The sequence below is a fragment of the Gorilla gorilla genome, chromosome 16 (assembly GCF_029281585.2).
Source record: "Gorilla gorilla gorilla isolate KB3781 chromosome 16, NHGRI_mGorGor1-v2.1_pri, whole genome shotgun sequence".
In the NCBI taxonomy this organism is placed as follows: Eukaryota; Metazoa; Chordata; class Mammalia; order Primates; family Hominidae; genus Gorilla; species Gorilla gorilla.
Window position 1 is genome coordinate 30,114,975 of NC_073240.2, and position 27,875 is coordinate 30,142,849.

Here is a 27,875-nt window from a genome sequence, read left to right on the forward strand (position 1 = left end):
GCAGGAAATTTGGGTCTGGGGACAGCAGCAGCAGGCCGGGCGGTCTGTGGTGCTCCCCCTGGTGGCTCTGTGAGGCTGAGTGCGTGGCGACCATCCTTGCAGCCTGTGGGGTGGGCGGGGGGGTGGAGGGGTCTCTAGTTCCTGTTCTTCGGATGAGGTCTCCCGGAGCCACATCGGGACACTGGTATTTTGTGCACTGCAGGGTCGGCTGGGAGCTGGGAGGCCTGTTTTCCCTGGACTGGTGGGGGCAAGGGTCTGGCTCAGGAGGAGGAGGGGCCAGGCGGACACCAGCCTCCCTTTGATGGCTTCAAAGAAAGGAAAAGCCAGTGTTCCCAATTAGATGCTTTGAAGCGGCCGCCCCCACGGCCATCAGCCCCACACCTGTAGGAAATCCACCCGTGGAGGAGCGGGCGGGAGAACGGGGAAGAGGCAGGAGGCGGCCGGGGCGTTGGAATCCTTTCAGCCCTGCCGAGGTTATGGTGCCTGTTTCCAGCAGCTCTGAGCCCACGCGGAACATGAGTCACTGATAAACAAGGCTTGCAGTTGCGAGGGGTCTCGGGGTGGGTTTCTGGTTGAGGAACGCCAGGGAATGGCTGATGGAGGAAGCCCCTGCCGGGAGCAGGAGCAGCGGAAACCTACACCGGCCACACAGATCCTGGCGGGGGAGGGAGGGCAACGCTCAGAAGCAGAGCTGCGCGATGTGCCTTTCTGGGCTGCTCAGCCCAGGGCCCGAGACCTGCTTGCCCGAGGAGGGGCAGATGCACGGCGGCTGCACCCCGTGGGGAGGCCAGCATGCCTGCGGCAGCTGACCCTGGCAGTGCGAGGGCCCCCATCCCGAGGCCGCAGCCTAGCACAGTCCCGGGCAGGACAGGGGAGAGCGTCGTGCTCAGGGGAGGAGAAGTGGGCAGTAGAGCTCCCTTTTTGTTCTTGAAGCAGACGTTTAGAGTCTGCTCCTTCCCAGTGTCCGCAAAGAAGGATTACAAGGCGCGCCACCCACACGGTTGGTCTCCCTGGGGCGGTCTGAGGCCTTGCTTGTATACCCAGCTCCTTTGGAGTCAGGGCTCGAGGCCAGGCCCCAAAGGGTCATTTGCTCACTGATCCCCAAAGGCTAAGAACTTGAGGTGCCCTGGGCCCCAGCGAGCCTGTTCCCAGCCCCCAGCACACTTGCCTGGCCCGTGTGTGTTTTGTGAGAAGGGGTGTAGGCCGGGCGTGGTGGCTCAGGCCTGTAATCCCAGCACTTTGGGAGGCCGAGGCGGGCGTATCACGAGGTCAGGAGATTGAGACCATCCTGGCTAACACGGTGAAACCCAGTCTCTACTAAAAAATACAAAAAAATTAGCCGGGTGTGGTGGTGGGCACCTGTAATCCCAGCTACTGAGGAGGCTGAGGCAGGAGAATGGCATGAACCCGGGAGGCAGAGCTTGCAGTGAGCCGAGATTGCACCACTGCACTCCAGCCTGGGCGACAGAGCAAGACTCCGTCTCAAAAAAAAAAAAAAAAAAAAGAAGGGGTGCGTGTGTCTTCCCCCATTGGTCTCCTCCTCACTGAAGCAGAGTGCATCCCTCGCAGTTTCTGCCGAGGCCTGGCCACCCCCAGCCAGCCCCAGTGGATGGGCAAACTGTTGTCACCACTAGAAGTCCAATTTCTCACCCCTCGGGTGTCAGCTGGAAGGGAAGCAAAACTAGCACTCAACCGTATTGACTCCTCCGGAGCCAGGGGTGGGGGCCTGGAGTCTCGGTCTGCCGCATCTGGAAGGCATCGTAAGTGCCCCCAGGCCTGGGCAGGCTGGCCTTCCTCCTTCGCTCTAGGAGATGGGCATTTGAAGCAGAACTCTGGGGGGTTTGCCTCTGTCCGTTGCTTTCACCTGATTGTGGGAGGGGAGGTGGGAGGGCAGCAGCTCAGCCTCCTGTTTCTGTCCGCAGATCCACATGAAGACCATGCCCGCCGCCATGTTCAGGCTCCTCACGGGTCAGGAGACCCCGCTGTACATCTAGGCCACCCCAGCCTGGCCACGCAGCCAGGACACCGGGCAGGGCCGCCCGGGCCCAGAGGAGCTGGGAGCCGGGCCGCAGAGTTGACCCCGATGCCACAACCCAGCCACGAACGCTGGCTCCCCAAAGGGTGTGCCCTCACCACCCACTTGATTTTTTTGTTTTCATTTTGCCAAAAAGGGGTATGTCTTTATCAAAGGAGAGTCACAGAACAAATGTTTGTTTGTAAAGCGTTCAAGTATTTTGCCACGTTCTGGACTGTCTTCTCCCTGCACAAGCCAGGGTGTGTCTCGGTAGCTGTGCGTGGTGTGGAGTGTGTGTCTTTCCTCCCTGAAGCTGTGCGGAGCGAACTGGCGCCTCCGAGGGACGTGGCTCCCGGGGCAGGGCAGCCGTCACCCCTGCCTCCCGCCCCCTTGGCTGGGACGTCTGGGGGTCCTGTGGAGCCCCCACAATGGTCCCAAACAGCTGCCTCTGCCACTGACTGCAGGGACACGGGCAGCCTGGCTCCCAGGACACGACTTGTAATGAAAGTTTGGGGACATGTGATTGATTGTAAATAAAGGATGATGGCCACAACATGAAAACTCCATGTTTATTTAGATGCTATTATTACTATTTGGACTTTTATTTTGGCAGGCTTTTTTCCAGACTCTAGGGTTTTCCAATGTGACTAATGACCACACCTGCCTCTCCCGTCGTCTCTTCTGGGCACCCTCCCACCCGACTGCATACCCGGGCAGGGATCCCACAGAGACAAGGAGGGCACAGGTGTCTGCCCCCTCTTTAAAATCGATCTACACACATCCACGCACATGCGACCCCGAGGAAACGAAACCCACTCTAGAAAACGCGACCTTGGCCGCACCTAAAGCAGCCAGCCATGAGTGCAGACCCCTTGGCCAGCGTGGCGCAGCGGCCCTGAGCAGTAGTGGCATGTGTGTAGATCAAGTCGGATCTAGTCCAGCTCGGTTCATTAGCGATCCATGTAATCTGACGTCATCTTGTCTTGAAGTCTCTTTTTTTGGCCCAGGCCTTGAAGAATACACTGTGACTTAAGAAGCCTTACCACGCAGTAACTAAAGCTTTAGGATGACTGTATTCAAGGAGTGCCGTGTGTTGCATGCAGCTACCCGTAGGAAGACTTCGCGCATATCACTAATAAACCTGAAGTCGTGATGAAAAGCCGTGTGTGTGACTGGTCTGTTACCTGAGTGGCGGGTGCCCACCTGTCCTTTCATTCACAGCTTGGATGCGGCTCTGCAAATTCACTATGCGGTGGCAGCCACAGCTGCTCTGTGCTCCTCCTGGATCCTGAACCTTGGAAGCTGTCACTAATGAGTTCGGTAGGTGGGTGCTCTGGGCACCAGGTGTCAGCTGGGCAACGCCCCGCTGCAACTGGAGGTGCCAGCAATGCTACCAGGTCACGGGGTCAGTGCCAGGTTCTTGACCCACTTGCCCCAGCAGGGAGACACGTCCGCAGAGCACTCACTAATGGAATGAGGGAGCCAGGGAGCCTTGGGCTTCTTCAGATTTCAACGTGAATGGCCCCTGGGAAAGCTGTGCATGCGTGTGCGTGTGTAAAAGCCGGACCGCCCATCCCAGCACCCTGTCTGCACCTGTGGGTCCTTTGCAGCCTGTCTAGAGTGACAATTCTGGCAGCTCTGCCAGCACTTACCTTTCTTCATGGCCACCGTTCTGGTGTCACCTGGTGTGGGAAAGCCAGGTAGCAAGCATGGGCTTTGTTCAGAGGCGGTGGCCTGGGGTCCAGCTGGGTTAGGCTGTGGGTCTTGGATGGGCAGGAGCCCTCCTCTCTGGCCTGCCCACAGCAGCGTGAGCTCCATGCTGTGGGCACTGACCACCTTCACGGCCCAGGATTCTTGGGGAACTGCAGAGTAAGGAAAAGACTTACTCTCACCTAGCCGCCCAGAGGGTGTGGGCCAAGGGCTTGCTTCAGCATGACCTTGGCCATCAGGGGCATATAAGAGAGACAGCCTTTCAAGGCGCACACCAGCTTTGTGCCGCCCTCTTCCCAGAAAGTATACATGATAGAGGCAAAGAAAGCTGATCATAGGAGACTGTCACAGAGAGCTGCGTATATGCCAAAATGTATATGCACTCGCTCTGAATATGCTTAAGAATGAAAAGCAAATACAATTCTTGACGTGGCCAACAAACAAGAATGCCAGGGATGGCCACATCCTTGGGGAATGAAAAGAAATGTCGCCTGAGTCAAAGCTGGAGGGAACGGGATTCCACTCAGGAGGCCAAGGGGGACATTCCTGCTGTGCCCAGGACAAGGCAGGGTAGCAGGTCCCGGGGAGAGAGCCCTGGCTAGCTGAGGACATGCAGGCAGGACTCCCACCAAATCACACACATCTTTTAAAAACCTGTATTTAAGGAAAAATTTGAGCCATGGCCTGCATTCCTCCCAGCAGCCCTTGGAGGCCACGTCCATGGAGGGGCTGCCATGGCCAGCGTGGACGGGCGTGGGTGTGTCCAGGCCCTGGCCCTCCCCACTCTGCCCCGGAGTTGACCCTCTCCGGAAGGCTTCTGGAAGCACAGCTGAGTGGCATGGGTATCTCAGGCTCCCCGGCTGGCTACTGCAAGGTCCTCTCAGGACCCTGTCCCTGGCCACTGGTGTACACAGGCTCTCAGCCTGCCTCTGTCCCAGTTAGACCTCAGAGACACAGAGGCCAGAAATACTTTTTATTAAAACACGGATCATTATTAAAACACCTTGAGGTACATTAAATAAATACAGCCTTTCCAGTTGTACAAACAGGTCTCTGGTGGCTTGAAAACAATTATTTCCTATAAATTCTGCCTTAGCAGCCTCTGAGAATCAGCATCTGTGTGTAGCGAGCTTTCTGTGGTCTGGTGTGTTACAAGCATTTAATGTGGATCCTCATCTCCAGCCAAGGGAGACCTGAAGTCCTTGCGGATGATGCTCCCCCTTCTGCGATCTTGCTTGCCATAGAGTTGGGGTCCACGTTCTCCCCACTCAGCAACCTTGTGGCCCCCAGGCTGGGGTCAACGGTGGTGTCACAGCAGGTGCCAACCCCCTTTGGGTCTCAGGGGAGGGCAGGGGATGCCCGGGGCCCAGCTGAGTTGGAGAAGGAGCGCGTCACCCCCAAAGCAGCCACAGTTGGCCCATTTCAGATCCCAGATGGAGCATGATTGGAGCGGGGGAAAGACGCATAGGGAGGGGAAGCAGCCAGCTTTCTCCTTGGCTGTGAGCCGATGTGCAGCCCGGGGGCTGGGCTCTTGCTGCTGGTACCCGGATGCCGTGGAGCCGGGGCCAAGGGGACCACAGCTGCTGGGTCAAGTTGCCAGCACATTCCCTAGTCTACCAGCACCTCTCTCTTCTGGGGACCTTCCCAGGAAGCCCAGAACCTGGACCCTCCTAGAGTCCATGAGTGGCCCTGAGCAGCGGGGCTGATGGGGGCACCCCACCCCGTCCCTGACTGCCTCATTTCGAAGGGGCAGAAGGTTCCAGCCCAGCGGCATCAAGTTGGGTACAGTTTCCATATCCACAAAACAGAGCTGCCACCAGCGCAAACCCAGAGCTGGGTGAGGGTGGGGTGCAGGTGAGGGGCCCGCAGGGAGGCACTGCTGGGGCAGCAGCCCCACTGGCCATTGGGACAGGGCCCTGCTGCAGAGAAGGGAAGGATTGCTGAGCAGCAGGCTGAGGGGTCCAGTAGGCCTCTGCCCCAGCTGCATGAGGAAAACACCCCAGAGACCGAGTCCACTGGGTGGCTGGTGGTCTTGGCCTCGCTGGAACTGCAGCCATGTCTGAGGACTGCAGCTCTAGCCCACCCAAGGGCTCAGCCCAGGGACAATGCTGTGTGAACCCCCAAGCCCTAGTGTGGACCCCCCAAGCAGGTGAAACCCCTGCGGCGTGGCCCCAGCGCACCTCAGAGACAGTGGAGATTCAGAGACCAGGGCGTCAGGCGTGGCTGAAGCTCGGCTCCAGGGCGGCCATTCTGAAAATCCACCAATTAATTTCACCTGCAAAGGGACTTGCCTTGAGGGAATTCAAAAGCCCCCACTTGAGGAAAATTAGAGAGTTCCTGTTTTATAGTCTGAATAAAGTGCTCATAAATTCATCTCTAGTACGTCTCTCCTGGAAAAGTGCAGGTTGTCATCAAAAGGCCTGGTTTATGTGTTTTCAGCTCTCTAAAGCAATCGAAGCCTTTTCAGCCGACCACAGCTGAAGGAGTCCTACACCGCAGCCCCCAGGGCAGGGATAAAGGACTGGAGGAAGGCTCTGGGCACCTGGACTGGAACCCACCCCCTTCCCAGCTTCCAGCCACACAGAAGCTCCCCAGCACACTGGCCACAGTGGCATTAGGGAATTGGGGGAGCTCAAGGACAAGCCCCGCAAAGCCGAGGGAACAGCAGCGTGAGCCCCCTGCCCTGGCACCCAGGAGTGGAAGGCACCCTCTGGTCCCCCTGTGCCCCATGCCAGGCTCATGGGCTCTCTGGGGAGACCTTGGCCTCTAGGCTGTTTTGTTCACCGCAGGGCCCACCCAACGCAGCTCAGGGACTGTTGCTGCTAGTGGCCCTGAACAGGCATTTCCATCACTGCAGAAAGTTCTCGTGGATGGCGCTGTTCCACGGCCATTGTTGGGAGCAGCTGCCACTGATGCCACCAGAAAACAAGGGGATGGGGGCTAAGAAAGTCCAAGGTCCCCAGGCTGTCCCCAAGCTGGGCGTGTCTGCTTCTCCATAAGCAGCACGGTGGGTGTCTGCTTCCCTTCTCACGTGGGTTTGTAAGTGGTTTATGATCCTCCTGCGCAGGTGTGTCTGCTGCCGCATGCCCGGGGAAAGGTCAGCTCTGGGTCAAAGGGACCTGCTTTATCAGGAGGGGCTACTTCTCAGAGAAACCGGCCTCTCTCCTGCAGAACTGTGACCCACTGAGTTCAATCAAGTGAGCTCAGACACAAAGGAGCTGGGAATCAGCGCTTGTTGTTACGGATCACACAACTGCTCCAGGGACAGGATGGGAGCCTGGAGAAAGGGGGCCCAGGAGGAGGTGGGGGAGGCACCCCACGGAGGGAGGCCGAGCTCAAGGCCCAGGAGATGGTGGGTTCCTCCAACCCCCGCAACACCGGCCTGTCCCCTGGGGTGGCCGGGCTATGGCAGAGGCCCGCACTGCCCATTTGTTTGCACAATAGCCCTGTGGACAGAAAGTTGGGCCCAGGCTGCCATCTGTGCTAACACTACCTATTTCCTTTCATAGGAAATAGGCCAGAGCGGGATGAACGTTTAATGATAGAGCCATCGAGCCACATAAGAAAATGTTTCATGACTCGACGTCACCCTCTGTCCACTGAACACTAAGTTAAATGGGGGATGGGAGACTCCTGCTTTGGATGACCCTGATTTTGGAGATACTTTGAGTCTTTAGGTGACGTAAGTGTCGCCTGTTGCTGTATTCACATTTGTGCAACACTGCTCAGTTCAAGGTGCTGCACACCAGATAAAACCAGAGAGTTCACTGTGGACGTGAAAGTCATCTTTCCGAATTACTGGGCTAGGCAGGAAATGCAATCCCCAAAGAGACACTGCTTGGCTCCCCTCGAGAGAGGGGGTAACAGTTCCCTGCCCACGCCGCCCCCAGATCATCCTGGGTGTCCCCCCTACATTTATCCTCAGCCAAGCTGGGCCTGAAGGCCTCTTTGTCAGGCATGATGGCTTCTGCCAAGAACATCTGTGGCGCCAGGCGTTGGTGTCCACGGTCAGAAATGTGGCTCCTTCATACCTGGTCCAGAACGTCAGCGCCGAAGACGGCCTCCTCCTCGAGGCGCTCCTCATTGGTGACAGCCAAGCGCATGGCACCCACCATGTGCTGTGCCTCGGTGGGGAGGGCACAGTGTGAGTGTTCCAAAAACTTGGCCACCAAAACCCTGGCGTCCGCATAGGCCTTGCTGTCCGCTACAGAGCGTGGCCGCTCTTTGGAGGTCGCTGGGAAGGGCTCTGGTGTTGGCCGTTGGTCAATTTTCCAGGTATCTGGGTCCCCCGCTGGTGAAAGCTGGGCCCGACAGGCAGCCGTGGCAGAGCGAGACATGGAAGCTAAAAATCAAGGGCAAAAGTGCAGTTCGAAACTCACTGAAATAAGAAGTTAACTCAAAAGCAAAGAAAAGCCTGCTCGGGAGGAGCCTCCTGCTGGGGTTTCTGTGTTCCTGGGGCTGGCGCTCTGGGCATGCCCTGCTGTCCCCATCCCTCCTCCCCTTCTCAACCCCAAACTGAGCTAGTGTCAACCTCCAGGGGCTGCAGCCTCCAGGAGCGAAGGCCTGGGGGGAAGGGCCACCACAGCAGGCAGCGACCCACTTCTGCCCTCTGCTAGAATCCCGAGGGCACAGGGGCTGGTCCTTCCCAGTCTTCTCGCCTCCACGACCTTTGCCCCTTTGGGTCTGATCTCTTGCTGGGGCAGAATCATGGCATCTAGAGACAGGGTCTGCCTTAAGACCAGAACTGGGGGTGGCAGAGGGAACATGAGACAGCCCCCCCGCATCATGCCAGGTGCAGGCAGCCGCCACTCAGTGCCCTGCTCCACTGCCTGCCAGGCCAGAGGCTGGGGACCTGGCTCCAGCTCCCCACAGGGCTGACAGCCTCTCTGCATGACCCACAGGCTGGACACTGGGCTGAGGGTCCCTGTAAGAAGGCCAGCTCCGGGCAGTCAGTGGCGAGGGACGCCAACAAGGACCAGTGAAGGCCCGGCTTGCCCAACCTGAGCTTCACGCCACACAAAGTCAGAACACTCTGGGTGGTCTGTTCTGGTGTCTTGTTTGGTGGCAACTGGAAAGCCTAACAAACATGAGAAATTAAGAAACTCCCAGGTGGGGCCCATCTACCCCAGATGAAATCTCATAAAGTGGGCTGAGCAGTCACATGTGTGTTAAATTAGTGCTAGCCCTTGATATAAGCGCACCGAGAGACAAAGGAAGAGAAAGGCCCTCAAAGCCAGAGAGTGGGCAGCCCCCATTCCCGGGGATGGGGTGAGGAGCTGCATTTGGAAACAATGTAGCCAAGGACCCACCAACACCCGCCCCACCTCCCAGCAGGTGCAGTCAAAGCGCTTTAGAAAAGAAGCGTCTCACCGCTCGCAGGCACAGCCTCAGACAGTCCCGCTTCCAGGTCCTGGCTACACGACGGCCTGTGTGAAGAGGCATCGCCTTAACCAGAAGGAGAATTCAGTGAACACATGAAAGGAAAAAGGAATTCCTGAGAAAGCTATCATAACCCGCCTGTGACTAAGACATTTTAGATGGCGAGCAAGCAGGAGAAACCTGCTGAGCTGACACCCACCCAGCGCCAGATCAGACAGGAACCACCCTGCAGCTGGCCAGGCCTGCCGTGGGTCAAGTGGTGTCCCAGGTCCCACCCCGACACACTGCAATGGGCCAGTGGCTCAAAGAAAGCCCAGCACCCTTCATGGGAATTCCCACCCTCACCTGAAGGGCTCCAGGCACCCCGGAAGGCACATGCCTGCAGCGTGCAGATCAGCCTAGCCAAGAGGGGACAGAGGCATCAGGAGGGTGTGTGGGTGCCGAGGTGTGAATTTCACTGAGAGGGAAAGGCCCAACAAAGCCATCAGGGGGCCACAGAGTGGACCCATGAGCCCCTCCAAGTACAGGGCATCCTCCTCCAAACCTCAGTGAGTGAATGTGAGCATGGTGGAGAGAGGTTCTGGAGCTCAAACCAGCAGAGGGGGGTGTTTCAGAAGGTTTGACGGGACTCTCTCCCTGTGAGCTGGCAATGGGATGCAGGAAGGAGAAATACAGAGATGACCGCAGCCAGGGAGTCCACATGTGCCAAACCTGATATTTCCACCAGGAGGGTACCTCCAGGCAACTGGCCACTGTGGGCCCTGGTTCCTTTCAGGGACTCGGTTCCAGGCTCCAGTAGAGATCAGCTGGGCAAGACCATCGAGGGGAGACTGAGCCAGGACCCACTGCGCCCTCTTCAGGGTTCCTGCACTTCCACTTCATGAAAAGTCCCCACAGCAATGGCATGGAGGTCAAAGGCCCACCAATCTTTATTGGCAGAAACTGTGCCTCCTCTCAAAAGACAGTGATGAAGACTGGGTGTGAGTTCTCCAGCGCCGGGGGTGCCCAAGACTCCCGGGGAGCTACTGTGAAATGCAAATTCCTACGCTGCTGGCCACAGGGACCTGGTGCCAGGTCCTAGGCTCCAGGGCACTGCCCGCGGACACAGTCGCATGGGGCGCTTTTTGAAAGCTCTGGGCTGTGTGGAGAGCCAAGCTGCCTGGGAAATGCTGCTGAAAACGCACCTGTGTCTGTGTGGGGCGGTTCCAGCTGATGACACCCACATACCCAGAGCTATCGTTGGGGGTCATCTGTCCTGTGCCAGACTCTAGGCCTTTTCTGGGCCCTGGAGCACGTGTGCAGCACTCATAGCTAATGTCCTGGACTGGGCCCCGGGCCTCTTGAATCCTTCCTCCCCTGCCAGAGTGACAAGCCTGGTAGGGTGCAGAGGGGCCCACAGGCTGCTCCCCACCCACCCCTGGCTCAGGGGTCATCAAGACTACATTCCCAGTGTGGCCCCAGACAGGATCTGCAGGGCCAGGCCTCCACTCTCAGGGGTCACTGAGACCTGCAGCATCCAGGGAAAGCTGGCCACACTCTGGGGACATGGGTGAGCCTGGCCAGCCTACCTGCCATGCTAGATGTACACAAGGTGGGGTCGCTGGTGGAGCGGGACACACGCCCGGGACCTGGCTGCACCTGTGAGCTCATGCCAGGATCCTCTGGAGACACGCGGCCAGGGGGAAGGGCAGGTTCAGAGGGTGCTGGGGCGCCCACAGGGCCATCGGGGGATGGGCTGGAACGTGGTGTAGCAGTGCCTTCGGACACCAGGAGGCTTGTGCTGTCAGCTGGTACTGCAAGAGAAGGGACATGGCATTAGAGCGGGCGGCCGCAGGGGACGCTGGCGTGGGACAGGCCTGCCCCTCAAACTCCAGACCTAGATGAACTCTGAAACCCTGGGGGTGCAGAAACACTGGGTAAGATTGACAAACGCTGCTTTATGCTGTTGAAAGTTGGGGGCACCAGATGAGCTCCCAGAAATCATTCCAGGAATGGCGCGGGGCCGGGGGCTTACACCCTTCACACTACGCAAGAGACTAAAAACCAGAAATCAGACGCTTTGGTCACGAGACGCTTTGGTCTGGGTGAACAGGGCCGGTGCAGGGGTACACAGCAGCTCCAATGGACATCAAGGCATCCCCACCAGGTCCCGGCGGGCCAGATCTCAGGCCCGCCCTTGCAGGGGTGCAGCCCCGGGCCTGGAGTGCAGCCAGACAGGGTGGTGCAGGCAGGTGGGATAAACTCCGCCCACCAGACACTGGCCTTGGCTCTTAGGGTGTGGATGCCAGGCCAGCAGCAGCAGCAGCCTTGCCCTGGGAACAAGCGGGGAATGCAGACTCTCAGCTGGACCCCAGACCCATGGAAGCAGAGACCCTGGCGCTGGGCCCAGCCGCCGGGGTTGAAGCGAGCCCTCCAGGGAATTCTGATGCCCTCCAAACTGTAAGAACTGCTGGTCTGGACCGGGATGCTGGTCAGGGCTGGGCTCCTGCTGGGAACCACTCTATGGGGGCTGGATCGGAGTCTGTTTTAAAGCCATCTCCACGGGGTGTGCATGCACGTGACAGTGTGATAAGCTGCTCCTGCACTCTCCCCTCCCATCACCAGGGGCCCTCAGAGCCCTCTCCTGGCGCCGCAGTGGAGTTGCCTGCATGGGGGACACTTCATAGATCACAGAAGCCTCAACTCCTCCAGGCGTGAGGGCTTTGGGTCTGTTCCTGCCATCCCTTTCTGTTTTTCCCTGCGTCTGTGAGCTTGCCCATGGGCAACAGGCTTTTCAGGCCACCTCCCACTTCATCCTTACTGCCCGTCTGTGAGGCAGCCCCAGGTTACCCCCACCCTACAGCTGCAGAAATGGGCTTAGACAGGGAAGGGTTGAGGGTCACACAGCCACCAAGGTGGTCCTCTACTCAGGAGAGTCCTGACCCCTGTACCCCAGCAGAAGCCTGGGTGCTGGAAGCTCTGCTGGTCCCTGGGTCAGCTGTAGAGCTCACCGCCCAGGTCCCAGGAGGGAGGAAGATCCAGCCCTGCTGAATTCTGGGTGAGGAGCACCCCTGTCTATTTCCATCTGCCCTGAGATGGGAAACAGGAAGGGGCTCAGGTAGCACCAGCCCCCCTCAGCCCAAACCCTGGAATGCTGCAGGTGTGGCCGCCCTGTGACAGTGACTGAGATACACTGTACCCTGGGTTGGCCCTGGGAAAGTCACTGAATACCTTCTTGAACAGCCTCTGATGGCTTGGAGTGACCAAAGGAACGAAAAGATTGCTTCCAAATCCCACGACTGCAAAGACGCTGCGCTCTACAACCCCCAGTGGCCTCCCAGAAAGATGGCTCCTTCCTGTTTCTCTTAGATGCTGAGTGAGTGTTCAGCAGGGGACAGAGCGCCCTGGGACGATCATCCTGGCCCTCTGTGGGATCACATGAGTTATCTAACTTTGTTCTCCAAATAAGCCAGCCCATGTGACCCCTCGCAGGGGCCTCAAGACGGTGGCTCTCTGGCTCACCTGGCCTCCGTGCCCTTTCTCCCTCTGCTGCTAAGGGCCCTTCTGCTTTCCTGGAGCCGTAGACCACCTCCCCCGCCCGGGCTCTGCATGTGACACCCACCCTCTGTGTCTGGAGATTTGACCCTTGCACACGTGTCCTTCAATGCCCTCAAGGACATGACTTCCAGCCTGCACCCTCCTGCCAGCCGCCCAGCCCAGCCACCTTCTTCAGAGGGAGGTGCCGTGTGGACATTCGCCCGGTAGGTACAACTTCAGGTCTGGAAAGGGGACCCTAGATGGAGTCGTGCTCTTCTTCAAATCCACACCCCTCAAGTGAGAAAGTGGGGCAGAGGAGGACAAGGTCTCCCCGGAGAGCGCAGGAAATCTCCTGCATATGCTGACTGTAGTGGATGCAGGCACAGGAAGAAATGTGGGGATATACAGGGTATTTAATGGGAAAGGCTGCTGCAAACTCCACCCTCTTAAAGAGTAAGAAATGGAGGGAGGAGGAGGAAAAAGAGAAGAGAAGAGAAGAAAATAGGACGAGGACGAAAAGAGACACCCTTGAAAACAGGAACACCCCACTTCAGGAGCTGAAAGAGGTAAGCTTACCTGGAGTGCTGAAGCCAGCACTGGTGTTTGGGTCCCCGGAGCTGGACTCGGCCACCTGCTGATCTATACTTGTAACCTACAGTAAGAAACAGAAAGCGTCAAGGCGGCTGGTCCGTGGGAACGCAGCACAGCAACCTCCAGTAGTGTAGGCGCTTAAACTTGTCTCCTGGTGGGAAGCGCTGAGAGACGTTCACCCACAGCTCCACTCTTCTCCCCTACATTTATGAGATGGGGTGTGAGGGTTCAAGTTGCCCTTGCCAAGGCCAAAGTCTAGTTTTCTTTTTTCTTTTTTTGAGACGGAGTCTTGCTCTGTCACCCAGGCTGGAGTGCAATGGCACGATCTCAGCTCACTGCAACATCTGCTGCCCGGATTCAAGCGATTCTCCTGCTTCAGCCTCCTGAGTAGCTGGGATTACAGGTGTCCACCACCGTGCCCAGCTAGTTTTTTGTATTTTTAGTAGAGATGGGGTTTTGCCATCTTGGCCAGGCTGGTCTCAAACTCCTGACCTCAGGCGATCCGCCTGCTTTGGCCTCCCAAAGTGCTGGGATTACAAGGTGTGAGCCACCGCGCCTGGCCGAAAGCCTATTTTTCTGAACTTTTGCAATCAGAGAGCCTGGCAGGGCCACAGAGCCACCGGAGCCTACGAGTTGCACAGTCATCGAGCTTTTGTGGCTTTCGATTTCTTTTTCTTTTCTTTATTTATATATTTTAGAGACAAGGCCTCGCTCCATGGCCCAGGCTGGAGTCCAATGGTGCAATCACAGCTCACCGCAGACTCGAACTCCTGGGGTTAAGCGATCCTCAGGCCTCAGCCTTCTGAGTAGCTGGGATTATAGGCATGAGCTACCACGCCTTGCTTTTTTCAGCTTTCTTCTTGGATATATTCCGATTCCGCCTGGAGGGGCCTCAGAATAAGGGGAAGGCTATACTGCCTCTGCTCTCTGCCCCATCTTCATTTTGCCCATTCTGCGTGGGCCATGGTTTCCACCTCAGAGGGCATTAGGGCCTCCCGGATGCGACGTCTGGATGTGATGCAAGCTACACACGTAGCTACCTCAGAAAACAATTTTTTGAATCCCTGTGTTATTTCAGAATTGCTTTGGGGATACACTTGCAAATAATGAGCTCCAGAGGAGACTGGGAAGGTGAGGGGGGCTCCTGCGACTTGGTCTGATTCCAGCTCAGGTAATTACATTTCTGCCTCCCTCATCTCCCGCCACTTCAATCAGATAGCTGGTCTCCTTCATCTCTCCTCTTCAACCAGGCTGACACCAGGGCGGGGGTTGGGGCTGCAGCCTTCCCACCCACACAAAGGGTGTGAGCTGCCCCCACAGCGTGGGGCTCGAGAGGTGGTTCCGAGACAAAGAGAAGATGGAGAGCTGCCCAAGTGCGTCCTTTGATCTCACTAAGACGCTTTCGCATAATACGGTCCATACTATTTTTCTTCCTTAGCCCTCTCATTCTGCTGGGAGGGAATCAGTGAGGGAGAATTCACCCCACCATCAGCACCCACCTGCTTTTTCACTGAAGTCATTATGTGCCAATAACCAGTTCTGGAAATCTCTGTCCAGAACCTTCCACTGAATCACAAAGAGCGAACAATGTCCTAACGGTTTGTTTCATCCTGTGTCTCCCCTCCTGTATCTAACCCTCTCTCGGACTTGCTTTTCTTTTGGATCGTAGATGGGTGGTTAACTTAGAACTCCGCTGTCTAAAAGAAAATATTCTGGTAATAAAGAAATATAAATAAAACAAGAGAAAGAAAATATACAGTGGGACAAGGTCAGGAGGAAACTGGATTCACTTCATGTTGTGCAGAAGCATCATTCACTTCCTTCTGGCTCCCGGTCAGATTTGGTTTCCAGAGGAGGCAGCTCCTGGGAGCCTATCTATCACCTCTCGCAAGCAGAGTGTCAAGATTTAATTTAAATGTGGCCCTTCCCTGATGTCAGAAGCCACCTTGCCACGCTAAGCCATGGGGAAAATAGCACTTCCTTTCATACAGCATTTTTGATGAACTATAATGGCAGTAGAAAAGGGTGGGGAAGAAATATATTTGTGGCATAGAATTTAAGTTGAAATTTGAGTTCAGTGAGGAAGCTCATAAACACAGCTCCTTACAGAAGGAGAGCGGGGAGAGGGCTGTTGGCAGGAGACGCTGTGGGAATCACTTCACCTGGGTCTTACTGGTTTGCAGATGTGCTATTCTGAACAGTCATCGTAATTGGAAAATAAGTTGGCTTTTCAACAAATAATTCAAATTGTATGAAGCTAAGACACTTGCATGGAAATTCTGCCCCATTCTGTAGTTTCCCACTCCTGGGTGAGGCCAACCATTAGAAACAGATTTATGAAGAGCTCTTCGTTTGGGGCAATTCCAGCGATTATGGAAAATGTGAGTTAAAATTTTAGGCTGGTGGCTCAAAGCAAACTTTGAAGACACTGCTAACAGATTTTATGTAGATCGTAAGTGTCAGGACCTGGTGCTGCTCCTGGACTCTGCTGGTCCCTCTCCCTTCTCACAACTGCTTGTCTCGCACTCAGGTTCCCTTCCACCCGGCATGCTGCCACCAAATTAAACTCCTAAAGCATCACTGGGTCACACCCAAGACGCCAAACTCCTCAAGGGCACTTCTACAGTTTGACATCCAAGGCCATAAAATATCTGCCCAAATGATTTCAGCCCTGGGGTGCTGAAGCTCCCACAGCCAGGCTCCAGGCCGTCCTGCCATGCGCCTTAGCTGGTGCTGTGACCTTCACCTGCACCACCTCCCCCTCCACACACACCCCAGCCCCCATCACCTCCCCCTCCACACACACCCCAGCCCCCATCACCTCCCCCTCCACACACCCCAGCCCCCATCACCTCCCCCTCCACACACCCCAGCCCCCATCACCTCCCCCTCCACACACCCCAGCCCCCATCACCTCCCCCTCCACACACACCCCAGCCCCCATCACCTCCCCCTCCACACACACCCCAGCCCCCCAACAAGCCCCCCCCATATCACCTCCCCCTCTACACACACCCCAGCCCACCCAGATCACCAGGCCCAATTCCTCTGCAGAAGCCTCAAAGAAGTTCGTCTCTGTCCGGTCTCCATATGAGAGTGCCATGACAGGGGGATTCTGTCCTATATCCTGTGGAGGATCACTGTCGTCAGTGGTCCCTGAACCATACGCTTGCCACCCAGACAAGAAGATCAAACTGGTAATTTCTCAATCATTTTCCTGCTATCAAAAGAAACTCACTCCTTGAACACTGGCTGAAGAGTACAGCCTCAAACCACAGGAAAGAGAATGGCATCTGACCTAATCCTACCCTAACCCCGCATCTGACCTAAGCCGGAAGGGAAGTATGCACGGCCCGTCACCCATGCGAGTGCTCACGGAGCGCACCCTTGTGGAGGCTGCCCCCTCTTGTGTTAAATCTCTTCCCCAGCACACCCCCTGCCCCGCCCCAGAGTCAGCTCCTCCCCGACAGAGCCCGCCTTCTGCAGCCTACTCTCACTTTCTACACCATTTGTCCTAACAAGGAGGAGCAACTGACCCTGCCTCGCCCGGGGTGCGGGGTCGTGCTGTGAAGGGGTGCTCCTTGCTGTCTAGTCAGAGGGGCTTTGCTGCCTGGGGAGGGGACAGCTGGTGGTGCAGCTGGCGGCACGGCCTTCCCTCTGTGGACGGTAATGGGTTTCTTTGACTTCCAGACTCCCAGACACGGCCGTGAATTGAAAAGTGCTCCCAGGCCATGGGGTCAAAGACAGTGGGCCCGAGGGCTCTAGCGGCCCCTTCATCACCAGATGCTGCCCTGCTGCCAGGCGGGCGCCCAGGGACAGGCCCTGCAGGCGGTCGTGCTGTGCCCCTGCCAGCACTGGGAGCTGGGGGTCTCCGAGCCAACACATGCTAATTCGAGATCAGCCTCTGACCTTTCAGCTGTTCTCACCGCAGTTCTGAGAAAGAAATCTCAACTGAGAGAATTCCCCAGAGTTTTGGAGAAGGGTGTCGCATTGGTTTCAGAACCAGCCAAGTCCCTTCCAATATATTCTATTCTTCAGAGAAAACAGTAAAATTGTGAACACAACAGGAACCCATTCCTTCTGGGGGCCGCTGTGAGGTCAGACATTGAATGGCACACCCAGGTCCAGAAGCTACTTCCAGCAGGCAGGGCCCTTGGGAAGCCAGGGCCTGGGCTCCGTGGACAGGGGTTCCTGTCGTCAGGAGGCAGAGGGGTCCAAGGGGCAGGGAGAACTGGGAAGCAGGCTCAGAGCCAGTCCCAGTGCGGAGCTGGAATTGTGATGGCAGCAGGCAGGGTCACTGAGCAGAGGCGGTGAAGGGGACAGAGCTGCCCCCGCGCCACAAGGCAGCCATGGGGAACCACACACCCCTGCCGCCTTCAGGGGTTTCCGGGTCCATCTGCCGCCCTGCCCGGTGCCCCTGCTGGCTACAGCATGGAGCTTCCCATTGCACCCTCGGTCAGCCTCCCCTCTGCCTTCCCAGGGGCTTCCCTCACGGAGGGCCCTGTCCTGGGCCTGCCATCCCCAGTATCTAGGTCCTTCCACATCTGCCTGGTAACCTCCTCAAGGTCCTAGATCCACACTCCCCTCTACCTACCATCCCATCTTCTCTCCTCTTTACCAAACATCCTGCGAGAGTGATCTGCTCCTGCTCTCAAAGTGGGAGTAGCAGCAGGGCTGAGGCTTTTATACCCCCAACTTCAATACCCCAATTACTGACTCAGGAGCCCTGGGGGTGGGCCCAGTCATTAGGATTTGATTATCAAGTTCCCCAGGGGGGCACCCACTGGCGTCTGAAAACCACAGCCACACCTGCGCTCCCCTGCGCACGTGCCGTCCACTCCTTTGCCTGGTGTGGTCCAGCCCTGCCCTCCTGCGCTCCCCTGCGCACGTGCCGTCCACTCCTTTGCCTGGTGTGGTCCAGCCCTGCCCTCCTGCGCACGTGCCGTCCACTCCTTTGCCTGGTGTGGTCCAGCCCTGCCCTCCATCCCATCAAAGTTGCTCTGCCAAGGTCACCAGCAGCCCCTCCATGGTGCGCCACGTGGCCCTGGGTGTTAGCTTCTGGACAGCACCTGGCCCATTGCTTTCTTCCAGAACTGCTGGTTTTGGCAAATCCAGGCTCCTGGGAGCCCTGCCCAGTGCCCTGTAGCCTGTCGTGTGTGGGGGTGCCTTTCTCCTGGCACCTGCAATGGTGTCATTCTGTGGGGCTCCCTCTCTCCCATTTCGCAGGCTCCAGTGACAGTGGCAGCTAACTCTGATCACTACGAACTACAGCTCCTGTCATCTGGTGGACACTCACTCAGAATTCAACCCACCACACCCAGACAGGTCAACACCCATGCACACTCATCCGAGACTCTTTATGGACGACCTTCTGTTTGGGGGATACGCTGTGCCTGTCCTTCTTCCCTCTGAGCCTTTGCACAGGCCGTTCCCTCTCTCAGGAGCCCTTCCAGCCCCACTCCCTGCACCTCGCATGCCTGATGCCCACGCAGCCTGACCTCCCAGACCCTCCATGGACCCCCAAATTGGGCCTGACATCATGACAGGTGCCCCACAGTGCACTGGGCTCCCCTTGCAGTGCTGATGACAACTATTATCACAGCCAACTGTCTCCACTGATAACACTGATTTGAATTATTTTTATCATAAACGGAAAACTAAACAACATTGGGAAGGCAGAGGTCCCAGCTCAGCTTTATAAAAACATCTAAGAACATCTCCATTACTGCCAGTTCAGGAATGGGATTTCAGGGCCATGCCCGCCTCCTGACTAAAGGATTCCTCTCCACAGGCAGCTCCCACACATCTGCTTCTAGCACCCACAGTAAAAAGGGGGTCCTGGCCGGGGCTCAGGGGGCCACTGTCTGCAGCCTGCCTGGCTGCTCCAGGTGTTTCAGGGTGGCTGCTCGGGGACTGTCTGCTTGTGTGAGGATGTGCTGGGGGCTCACGGGCCAGCCGGAAGCTGATCTGGCCCACCACAAGCCACCCTGAAGGAGGTCCCTGTGGTATATATGACTCCTCAGGTGCGTGGCACCTTACAGCGTCTGAATGCGCTGTCCATACATGACTCCACAGGGCACAGGGAAGTCACATCTCTTCCTGTCCTAAGACCACCCTGCCTGCAATGGTGACCAGTCCTTGTGGGTGTGATTGTCAGAAGGGCTTGTGAGCTTATTCAGCCAACATGGAAACTGCTTCTCCACCCACGGAGCCTCCTCAGGGTCAGCGCTTCCTTGGTCACTGGTTGGGACAGGGACCAGCATTGCCACCTGGCTTGTGTGCACATGGGCTCTCGGGATCTCAAAGTGACAGGGAGAGGATTGGGGGTGACATCAAAAGGTCTGAGCCCTGTGCTAGGGTGTCTTTACAGGAGTCAGCAGAGAGCGAGCAGCCAGCCAGGCCTGATCTGATGCCCGGTACCAGTGCCTGGCCAGTGATCTGGGTAGAGATAACCATCCGGGACTCCACGGCTGCTGAGAAGCCCAAAGCAGGTGCAGTTCTGGGTGGGCCTGGATGCTTCTGGTCATGCTGTCATCTGCTCTCCTCTGCTTGTTGCTTGGGCTCAGAATTGGCTTCAGCCCCTACCCCCGCCCCTCCCTGGTGAATCTCCAAGTCTTCCCTGCCCACGCCCTCTGCTCCAACTCACTGCTGTGTTCCCCAGCCATGCCCCAGTCCCCAAGGCCTCCAGGACCTCCCTGACCACCTGTCACGGGAGTTCTCTGCATTTCCTAAATTGGACTGTTGTCCTCTCTAGCAGGATTGGGGAAATGTTCATGGATGATATCCTAAAATATGTTTTCCAGTCGCTTGCTTTCTCTCCCTGTATTTCAGGGACACCAGTGAGCTGTCGATTTGGTCCATTTACATAACCCCATATTCCTTGGAGGGTGGGTCCTTGGAGGATCCCTTGCACTATGGGCCACGTGACTTTTCCAGATGTCCCCATCTCTCTGTCCTGGCTAGCAGCATTCCACACTGAGTCATGACAACAACGATGATGAGGAGGAAACAATACCCCAAAAGGGTGACTGACTTGCTGAATTCAGAACTTCCCATGTTCCAAGTCCTGTTGGCTCCATTACGGACAACATCCCATTTCGTCCCATAACCTTGGTACTGTTATGATCCCCATTTTACAGATGAGGAAACTGAGGCTCCACGAACATACTGCCTGTCATGTGTCAGGCACCATGAGGCTGCAGGAGTGCCTGGCATGCCCAGCTCAGAGAAGGCCGGAAGGACCTGGCAGCTGAGGCACTTCCCTGGCCTGAAGCTTCTTGGCCTCAGACAGGACGAGGGATCCAGGGCCGCTTTCTCCCCACCCCAGAGGGCGGTGATGGCAGTGTGTGATCAAGACAGGCTGGGGCGCCCTGGGTACTCCGTCCATGGACCCAGCTCTGCTCCTGGGGGCTCTCCCCTTGGGTCAGGAGCTGTCCCAGGTCCTTTTACCCGGATCCCAGACCACCTACCAGCACAAAGCTCAGACGCACCTGGGCTGTGATTTGTGGCTGCAGAAATGGAACTGGGGATCTAAGGGGAAAAGCACCAACACTGGGTGCCCCACGCCCGGGCTGGCGTCTCTGCAGGTGCCGCTCTCTGAGCCTGTGGCCTCATCTACAGCACAGGGCTGATAAGACCAACATCCCACAGGTTTGCTGAAAGGCTTCAAGAGAGATGAAAGCATCCGGGGGCCTCAGCACAGGGCGCTCATGAGTGTTCACCTCACAGCCAGCTCGGACCTGGCGCGGTGTGAGGTGCCTTCCGAGGGCAGGCCGGGGCGGTGTCCCTAGCATTCCCACGGGAACTAGCTTTGTCTGGGGCCCCGGGCCTCACCTGGCTGGCAGGGGGCTGGCCCACCACCGCCTCGTATGGAGGGGGGAGCTCAGCAGGATAGAGCAGGCCGGGGCTGTTGATGGCCACTTCATACAAAGTGCCGAATGGAGACGGAGCAAAGTCCAGGTGGAGGCCCCTGAAAAGACAGAATCATCACATCGTCATTGCCCGAAGAAGGAGGCAGAAGTGCTGATAGCTCTCAAAGCCACCAGAGCAGGGGCGGCCAGGGCTTCCCCTCTTCTAATACTTCCCATCATTGTGAAATCAAAGCTTCAGTCACTGGGCGATTTGCACTTTTGTTTTTTTTTTTTCTGGAACGACATCAACATTTTCAATAAACTCTACTGACCTGTCCATTAAAATTCAAATAATCATACAGCTGATGACATCTTTCATTAAACTGTACATGTTACACGAATGACTGCAACACGACCGCAGCTTTGCACGTCATGAGAACTTAAGGCAGCAACACCTGTCTGCCTCCGGCTTCTTTCGGGTTGCATTGCAAAGGTGCCACGGGGAACGTTGTATGTCTAAGACCCTCTCCTTCCACTGCCCCTCCTCTGTTCTCACCGCCATGCCTACAGGACCACTGCAACTCCCACCACCCAGACACTGCTGCCCATCTTAGTGGTTTTGAGATGGGGGCAGCCGCGGGAGACCAACCTCTGGGCCTCAGCGGACGGTGTGCAGGTGTACTCTGGGGGGTAATAGGGTGGAGGTGGGAGTGGGGGGATGAACTCGTCGAAATCCAGGGTCTGGTGGAGAACGGTGCCGTGAGGAGTCACGCAGGTGGGGTTGGCAGGATGTGACCTCTGCGGAAGGAACTGGAAAACAGAGGCAACCGCAGAGTTATCTGGGACATCTTGTGTGGCTTGTGTCTCATTAAGCTAATTATACGAGAGCTTTAATGATCAGTTTGGAATGCCTGTAATTTCAACTGTCAAGCCATGACTGCTAAGCACACACTTTAAAACGAAGGCGCCAGGAGGAACGCCTCGTCTCAGAAGTCTCAAAACGCTTTGTTGCCCACGCTGTTATACAGAATGCCTCTTTTTAAAGAAAACATATGGTCTGGGAAGTCTTTCATGCTGTCCCTACCACTCCACCTGGCCCTCTGATGACAGTACTCAAAGACTGCAGACGGAAGGCTGCCTGACGTGCGTGGTTTAAGACGGCACTTCGGCTGGGTGTGGTGGCTCATGCCTGTAATCCCAGCACTTTGTGAGGCCGAGGCGGGTGGATCACCTGTGATCAGGAGTTCGAAACCAGCTTGGTCAACATGGCGAAACCTCGTCTCTACTAAAAATACAAAAAATTAGTTGGGCGTAGTGGTGCATGCCTGTAATCCCAGCTACTTGGGAGGCTGAGGCAGGAGAATTGCTTGAACCCGGGAGGCGGAGGTGGCAGTGAGCCAAGATTGTGCCATTGCACTCCAGCCTAGGCAACAGACTGGAGTGTTTTTGAGACTCTGTCTGAAAAAACAAACAAACAAAGACGGCATTTCTCAAAGTGTGTTCATGAGAAAACACTAGACCCTCCCCTCGAAATGTCCCCACCCCACCCCAGAATTCCCATGGTGAATCTGTGGGAAATGCCACATGCTCCCTTCTTGGAGTCCTGCATTGTGCATTCGTGTGTTAAAGGCTCTGAGAAGGGCTGTGCTGAAATACTTATTTAGCTGTTTAACATTTTAACCCAGCATTTCTCAAATATTTCATAATGGGCCCCTTTGGACACATAGTATCTATTAATATTTTGCAGTCTCAGGATTTCACACAGTTTGTAAAACACTGCTCTGAGGAAAGAGAGACAACTTCATGAGTTCCAGAACATTCTATTGGCCAACCTTGAACACCGAGATGCTGCTTTAATAGTGAGGTGAAATCACTTTAACAAAAATGAAACCTGTTTCTGCCTAGTTTTCCATTTCTGAAGGACTAACCAACAACCAACTGCTTTTCTTTCCACCTTCACATCTCTGCTGCCCAGAGGTCACCTGTGGCGTGAGATGCCTGGGACATTGCTCCAGCTCCAGTCAACGCCGCCCTGTGAGGGTCTACACGGCAAAAAGATCCATGCTGCAAAAGCTCTGGGCCAGGGGCCCTCCTGGCGCAGGGCAGGTGAGGTAAGGAGAGGAAGGGTGAGTGTGTGTGTGTGTGTCTGTATGTGTATGTGTGTTGTGTATGTGTGTATGTTTGTGTGTGTGCATGTGTATGTGCATGTGTATGTGTGTGTGCATGTGCATGTTATATGTGTATGTGTCTGTGTATATATGTATGTGTGTTTGTATGTATGTGTATGTTATGTGTATGTGCATGTGTATATGTGTATGTATGTGTATGTGCATGTAGATGTGTGTGTCTCTGTATGTGTGTGTGTGTGTGTGTGTGTGTGTGTGTGTGTGTGTGTTGAGGGGAAGACAGGGACCCAGACTCACCCTACACAAGCAAGGACAGCTCCATTAGAAAACAGTGAGGTCTCCAAGCACTGTGTGGGGACTGCGCTCCCCAAAGCATTCACGAAGAACGCATCTGAACGGGTCTTGAAAGATTGGTGGGATTTCATCTAGTGGGCGCTAAGGGAGACACTCAAGCCCCAGAAGAGGTGAGCCAGGGAAGGATGTGTTTAAGAAAAGCAAATAGATAAGGCTCTGGAAGTCAATTCTTAATTCTGGGGCACTGGGGAGCCTGTAAGGGTGTTGGAGCTGGGGAGCAGGGGGACTGGAGCTGCGTGGTAGGAGGTGCCTTCTGGCAGCAGGGGTAGGGTGGGCTGGAGCTGACAGAGGCCAGGACGTGAAGCACTTTTGCACTGGTAGGGGTGAGGTGACGATTCTGAATGGGTTCAAGCACTGTGAAATAAGCATGCTCTAGGTTGACGAAGAAAGGCTGGTGGCCGTGTCTAAAGGTCTAACACATCACAGGAAAATGGCTCCCGTGGGCCTCCTAACACACGGAGCACACTCCTCGCCTCTCTGGCTGGACCGACCCACGGCTGCGTGTGTTTAATTGTCCGAAACAGAGGCGAATCATCGGCTGTGAGCAGGACGCATGTGCGTCTGTGGTCCTCCGCCTTGGAGGCTGTCAGTCCTGATGCCTGCTGCACAGAGCTGAGAAGCAGGGCGAGGGCAAATGCCCTCAGGTCTAATCAGGAAATATTTTCAATTAGTCTCTATCAGAAATTAGAAAAAATATCAATGACATACCCAAGCAAAACTAATGACATGCAGACACCAAAACACTTTCCAATTCAAGGCACCATTCCACCAGGAAGGAGAACAAGCATTTGAGGAGGGGCAGAGGTGCAAGGAACCCTCTCCGCAGGTGCAAGTGAGCAGAGGCTGCCACACACTGGAGGCTATGTAAAGGTCAAAGGACGCGGCTGCATCTGCTCCGGGTCGCCTTTCGGCGACATGTTGGCCCCACCTTCCTGGACTCTTTTCCCAGGAATCCTTTGACCTTGACTCCTCAGCCTCCCCAGCGAGAATCCTGCAAGTGGCGCTTGATGTCTCCCCTCTCTTCCCCACCATCAGTGTGTGTTTAATTAGGTCAGGGTGTGTCTCGCGGCCCAGGGTGGCCAGCTCTGTCCTCTGCTCTGCAGGCTGGGGCTGGAGGTCTGCAGACTACGCTTCCCAGGCTACCGTGCCCGGGCTGCCGGCGGGCTCTGCCTGTAGGGGGTGCCAGAGGGCACCTGGCCGGCCTGCGGGGCGAGGAGGGAGCTGCGGGTTCCTGCGCCTTCCCACTTCCTGCCTTCTGTTCCCTGGCTTTGCAGGCTGAGAGCTGCCCTCCGCAGTTATTCCTCTCTCTGTAACCTCAGCACCCTCTTCTGTTCCTTCAGCCTTCCACACCCAAGTAACCTGCTCCCCGTAACTGTGTTGAAATCCTAAGGGCAATTTCTTTTCCTGACCATCTGGGGCACATCTATTTTACCCACCTCTGTACCCGTCTCACAATCGCACACAGCGGGTACTCAGTAAACTTCTGCAGAGGAGACGGGCAGACGCCTCCTTGCGGGGCAACTCCACTCAGCCCCTGTCCACCTCCTCCTCGCAGGAGCTTCTAACCTGTGTGCCTCTCTGCCTTGATTTTCTGTCTCTGTAATTTGGTCGCCATCCTGCTACCACAGCTGTTTTTAAATCAATCTGATGAGGTCACTGCAGTTGAAAAGACTTTCATGAGACCCTGGCTCACTGAACTTCATCTGGTTTCCAGCTTCCTAACCCAGCGCCCCCAAACTCCCCGCTCTTTGAACAAACCTGCTCTAATCCCTACTATCAAACACGTATTGTTCCTTCTTCCCAGCTCCCCACCTCCCTTTCACCTGGCGCCTCCCAGTCACCTTCAGGACCAGCGGAAATGCCTGTGACCCTGAAAAGCCAGTAGGCAGCCACCCCTCCCCCACCCCGCCCAAGCTCCAGGCTCTGCAACCTCACCTGCATGTTGACTGCCAGGTATAGAGCTCAACTCTGCACCTGGAGGTGGAGGGCAAAAAGGGCTGTGAACAGTCCCTTCTTTCCCAGGTGGCTCTGCTTGCCCTGATCTGTAACTGTCTTCTCTGATCCATGTGGTGACAAAGGTACACCTGTGTCTGGTGCCCAGCTGGGGCTCATGCACCTGACATGGGCATCACTAGTGCCCAGGGCTGTCCCCGCACAACAGGAGTGAGGATTTGAGACCCCGCTGGAGAAGAGCCCCTGCTCAGTCTGCTCCGGGGAGAGGGGATCCGAACTCAGGTGTGTGCTGTCCACCTTCTCAGGTGGGTGCATGTGGAAGTGATGGAGGATGAGAACTAAGGCTACCTGGCCTTGGGCAGCTTCCCAAAGCCCACTTAACACAGAGCCCCGAACATTTCGCTCTATCCACACAGCCCAGAGTCTGGGATCTGAGGGAGATCGTGAAGAGGTCAACCTGCCTGGGACCGGGAGTCAGACCGCAAGTCAGTTGTCTCTGGGCCCTGCCTGGGCACTGAGGGCCCACAGGATGTGAGCGCATTTCTGATCCTGTGAGTCTCAGTCCCCTTCCCTGAGAAGCACCATTGCTCACAGAGACCCAGACAGCAGTGCTGTGTGGCTGAAAGGAAGGCTTGGATCATTAGTATCAGCTCATCCAGCCCATGCCTCCATCTCCTGCCCTCGGGAACAAGGTGGGGCAGGGCAGGCTTCAGGGGTCTGTGGACAAGGGCCGGGGATTTCCAGAAACACCGTGGAGCTCTGAGCTGCCCGTTCCTCCAGGTCCCAGCTGGGTCTGCTCACCTCCCTTTATATTTAGTGGTTTCCTGCCCAGCACCCACTCTCCCTGCTCCCTCTACCAATGTCCTTGCCACATCCTGGCTCCTGAAGGGAGCACACACACCTCTGAATTTTTCCAGAAAGACTCAGAATTACAGGGAAGGGCCTTCTCCCTCTGCCTTCCTTAGACTTGGTAGAAACAGCAGGCTTGTTACTACCGAAGTTTGCTGAATCAACTTCCTCCTGGACAACCCTGCAGATGAGCTGGAGCTCCCGCTCTGCGCTCCAGACCCTGGGGAGAGCCTGCCCTGCGGCCCCCTGGTCCTGCCGCCACCCCCAGGTAGGTTCCATGCCCACCCAGGGCTCCAGGGTGCCTTACTGCACAGGGTGAGGCCTGTGTTCATTATGACTGTAATTGCATAAGGAAATAGGGATGCAGACAGGAAGAGCTGCTCGTTCTGTGAAAACCAAGTTGAATGCTTTGGAAAGACTCAATAAAGGAGGGCAGCCAAGCAGAAACCGCTGCCAAGTCAAGTCCAGGCAAGGCAGGTCTAAGAGCAGAGAAGAATCATAAAAATCTAGGGAAGGTCTGTCTCCTCTGGCTGGCTTCCCCTGGCTGGCTCCACTTTAGAGGAACTGAATCTGAAAATCATTGATGGTGTGATTTCCACAAACTTTCTGCAAGAAATACACCCAGACAGGACAACAGACCCATAACCAAAGGGATGACCACAGCCCCAAATGAGATGAATGGTCGACAGATGCTCATTAGCATATTTGACATCAAAGAAAAACGATTGTGTGTCCACATCATTTTTATGATCGTCTGCATTAGCTGTTTGGATGAAGTTCCTGGTCTGATAGATAAGTAGCACCTACTGTCCAGAGACGATTCTGTGGAGCCCACGCCTCAAGGACCTCAAGGTTACTGTGGGTCCCCAGAGTGCCCTCTCCAGCAGGTGCAGCCAGTGCTGGGGTGAGGCGGAGAGAAGATACTGGTGAACTTGGTGATGCTGTGGCTTCCATGGGGTGGTGTCGTGTCCCTGACCAGCCAGCACCGCTTAACCAGCTCCATGGGCAAACCCACAGTTACCAAGCGATGGAAGGCACAGTGCCCCCTCTGCACTGTCTAAAGGAGGTCAACTCTGTAGGGCAAACAGCTACCTAAATGACAATAATGAAAGATGAAGTTAATAAGCGCATGCCTAATGGAGATACATGTCATAGTAGATGATATTCCTGAGGCTGCAGCAGGTGGCAAGGAAGTAAGTGAAGAAGAAAACAATGTATCAGAAAAGTGGAAGAATGAGATAAAATTTAAAAACAAAAAAAAATGACATTACAGACACTTAAATGATCAAAAACCTTTTCTGCTAAATGATGTCAATCAACCACATTGTATCATCAGAATGTCTTTTGCCACGATTTCCACACATATTAGAGTAGCTCAGCTTCATCAGTTCTGACAATAGGCAGAACGCTTTGCTTCTCATGGATACAAGCATGCATTATGCTAGTTCCATCGGCAGTTAATGATCCCAAATTGCTGATCCACAGAAATAAGATGGGAGTTTCAGGTTCTTTGGAGACTTGTTCTTGCTATTC

General features: G+C 55.7%; 2 protein-coding genes across 18 annotated transcripts in view; one reads left to right on the plus strand and one right to left on the minus strand.

Moving 5' to 3' along the window:
• APBA2 (amyloid beta precursor protein binding family A member 2) overlaps window positions 1–3,173 on the plus strand; it is a 222,511-nt gene extending 219,338 nt beyond the window's left edge. For all 10 annotated transcript variants that reach the window (XM_063698431.1, XM_063698432.1, XM_063698433.1 and 7 more), the window contains one exon: window positions 1,923–3,173. In XM_063698431.1, coding sequence (XP_063554501.1) covers window positions 1,923–1,994 — 72 coding nt within the window. In that variant the 3' untranslated portion in view covers window positions 1,995–3,173. The remainder of the gene's footprint in view (window positions 1–1,922) is intronic.
• A 57-nt stretch (window positions 3,174–3,230) lies between these two features.
• Window positions 3,231–27,875, minus strand: part of ENTREP2 (endosomal transmembrane epsin interactor 2) — a 461,731-nt gene continuing 437,086 nt past the window's right edge. For 5 of the 8 annotated variants that reach the window (XM_055363975.2, XM_055363973.2, XM_055363974.2 and 2 more), the window contains 8 exons: window positions 21,710–21,870; window positions 21,044–21,179; window positions 13,196–13,271; window positions 10,672–10,896; window positions 9,095–9,169; window positions 7,756–8,066; window positions 5,905–5,999; window positions 3,270–3,876 (listed from right to left, as the gene is read on the minus strand). In XM_055363975.2, coding sequence (XP_055219950.1) covers window positions 3,765–3,876; window positions 5,905–5,999; window positions 7,756–8,066; window positions 9,095–9,169; window positions 10,672–10,896; window positions 13,196–13,271; window positions 21,044–21,179; window positions 21,710–21,870 — 1,191 coding nt within the window. In that variant the 3' untranslated portion in view covers window positions 3,270–3,764. Of the gene's footprint in view, window positions 3,877–4,683; window positions 8,067–9,094; window positions 9,170–10,671; window positions 10,897–13,195; window positions 13,272–21,043; window positions 21,180–21,709; window positions 21,871–27,875 lie in introns of those variants that run through there. The other 3 variants (XM_055363979.2, XM_055363978.2, XM_055363976.2) reach the window with 2 other exon arrangements.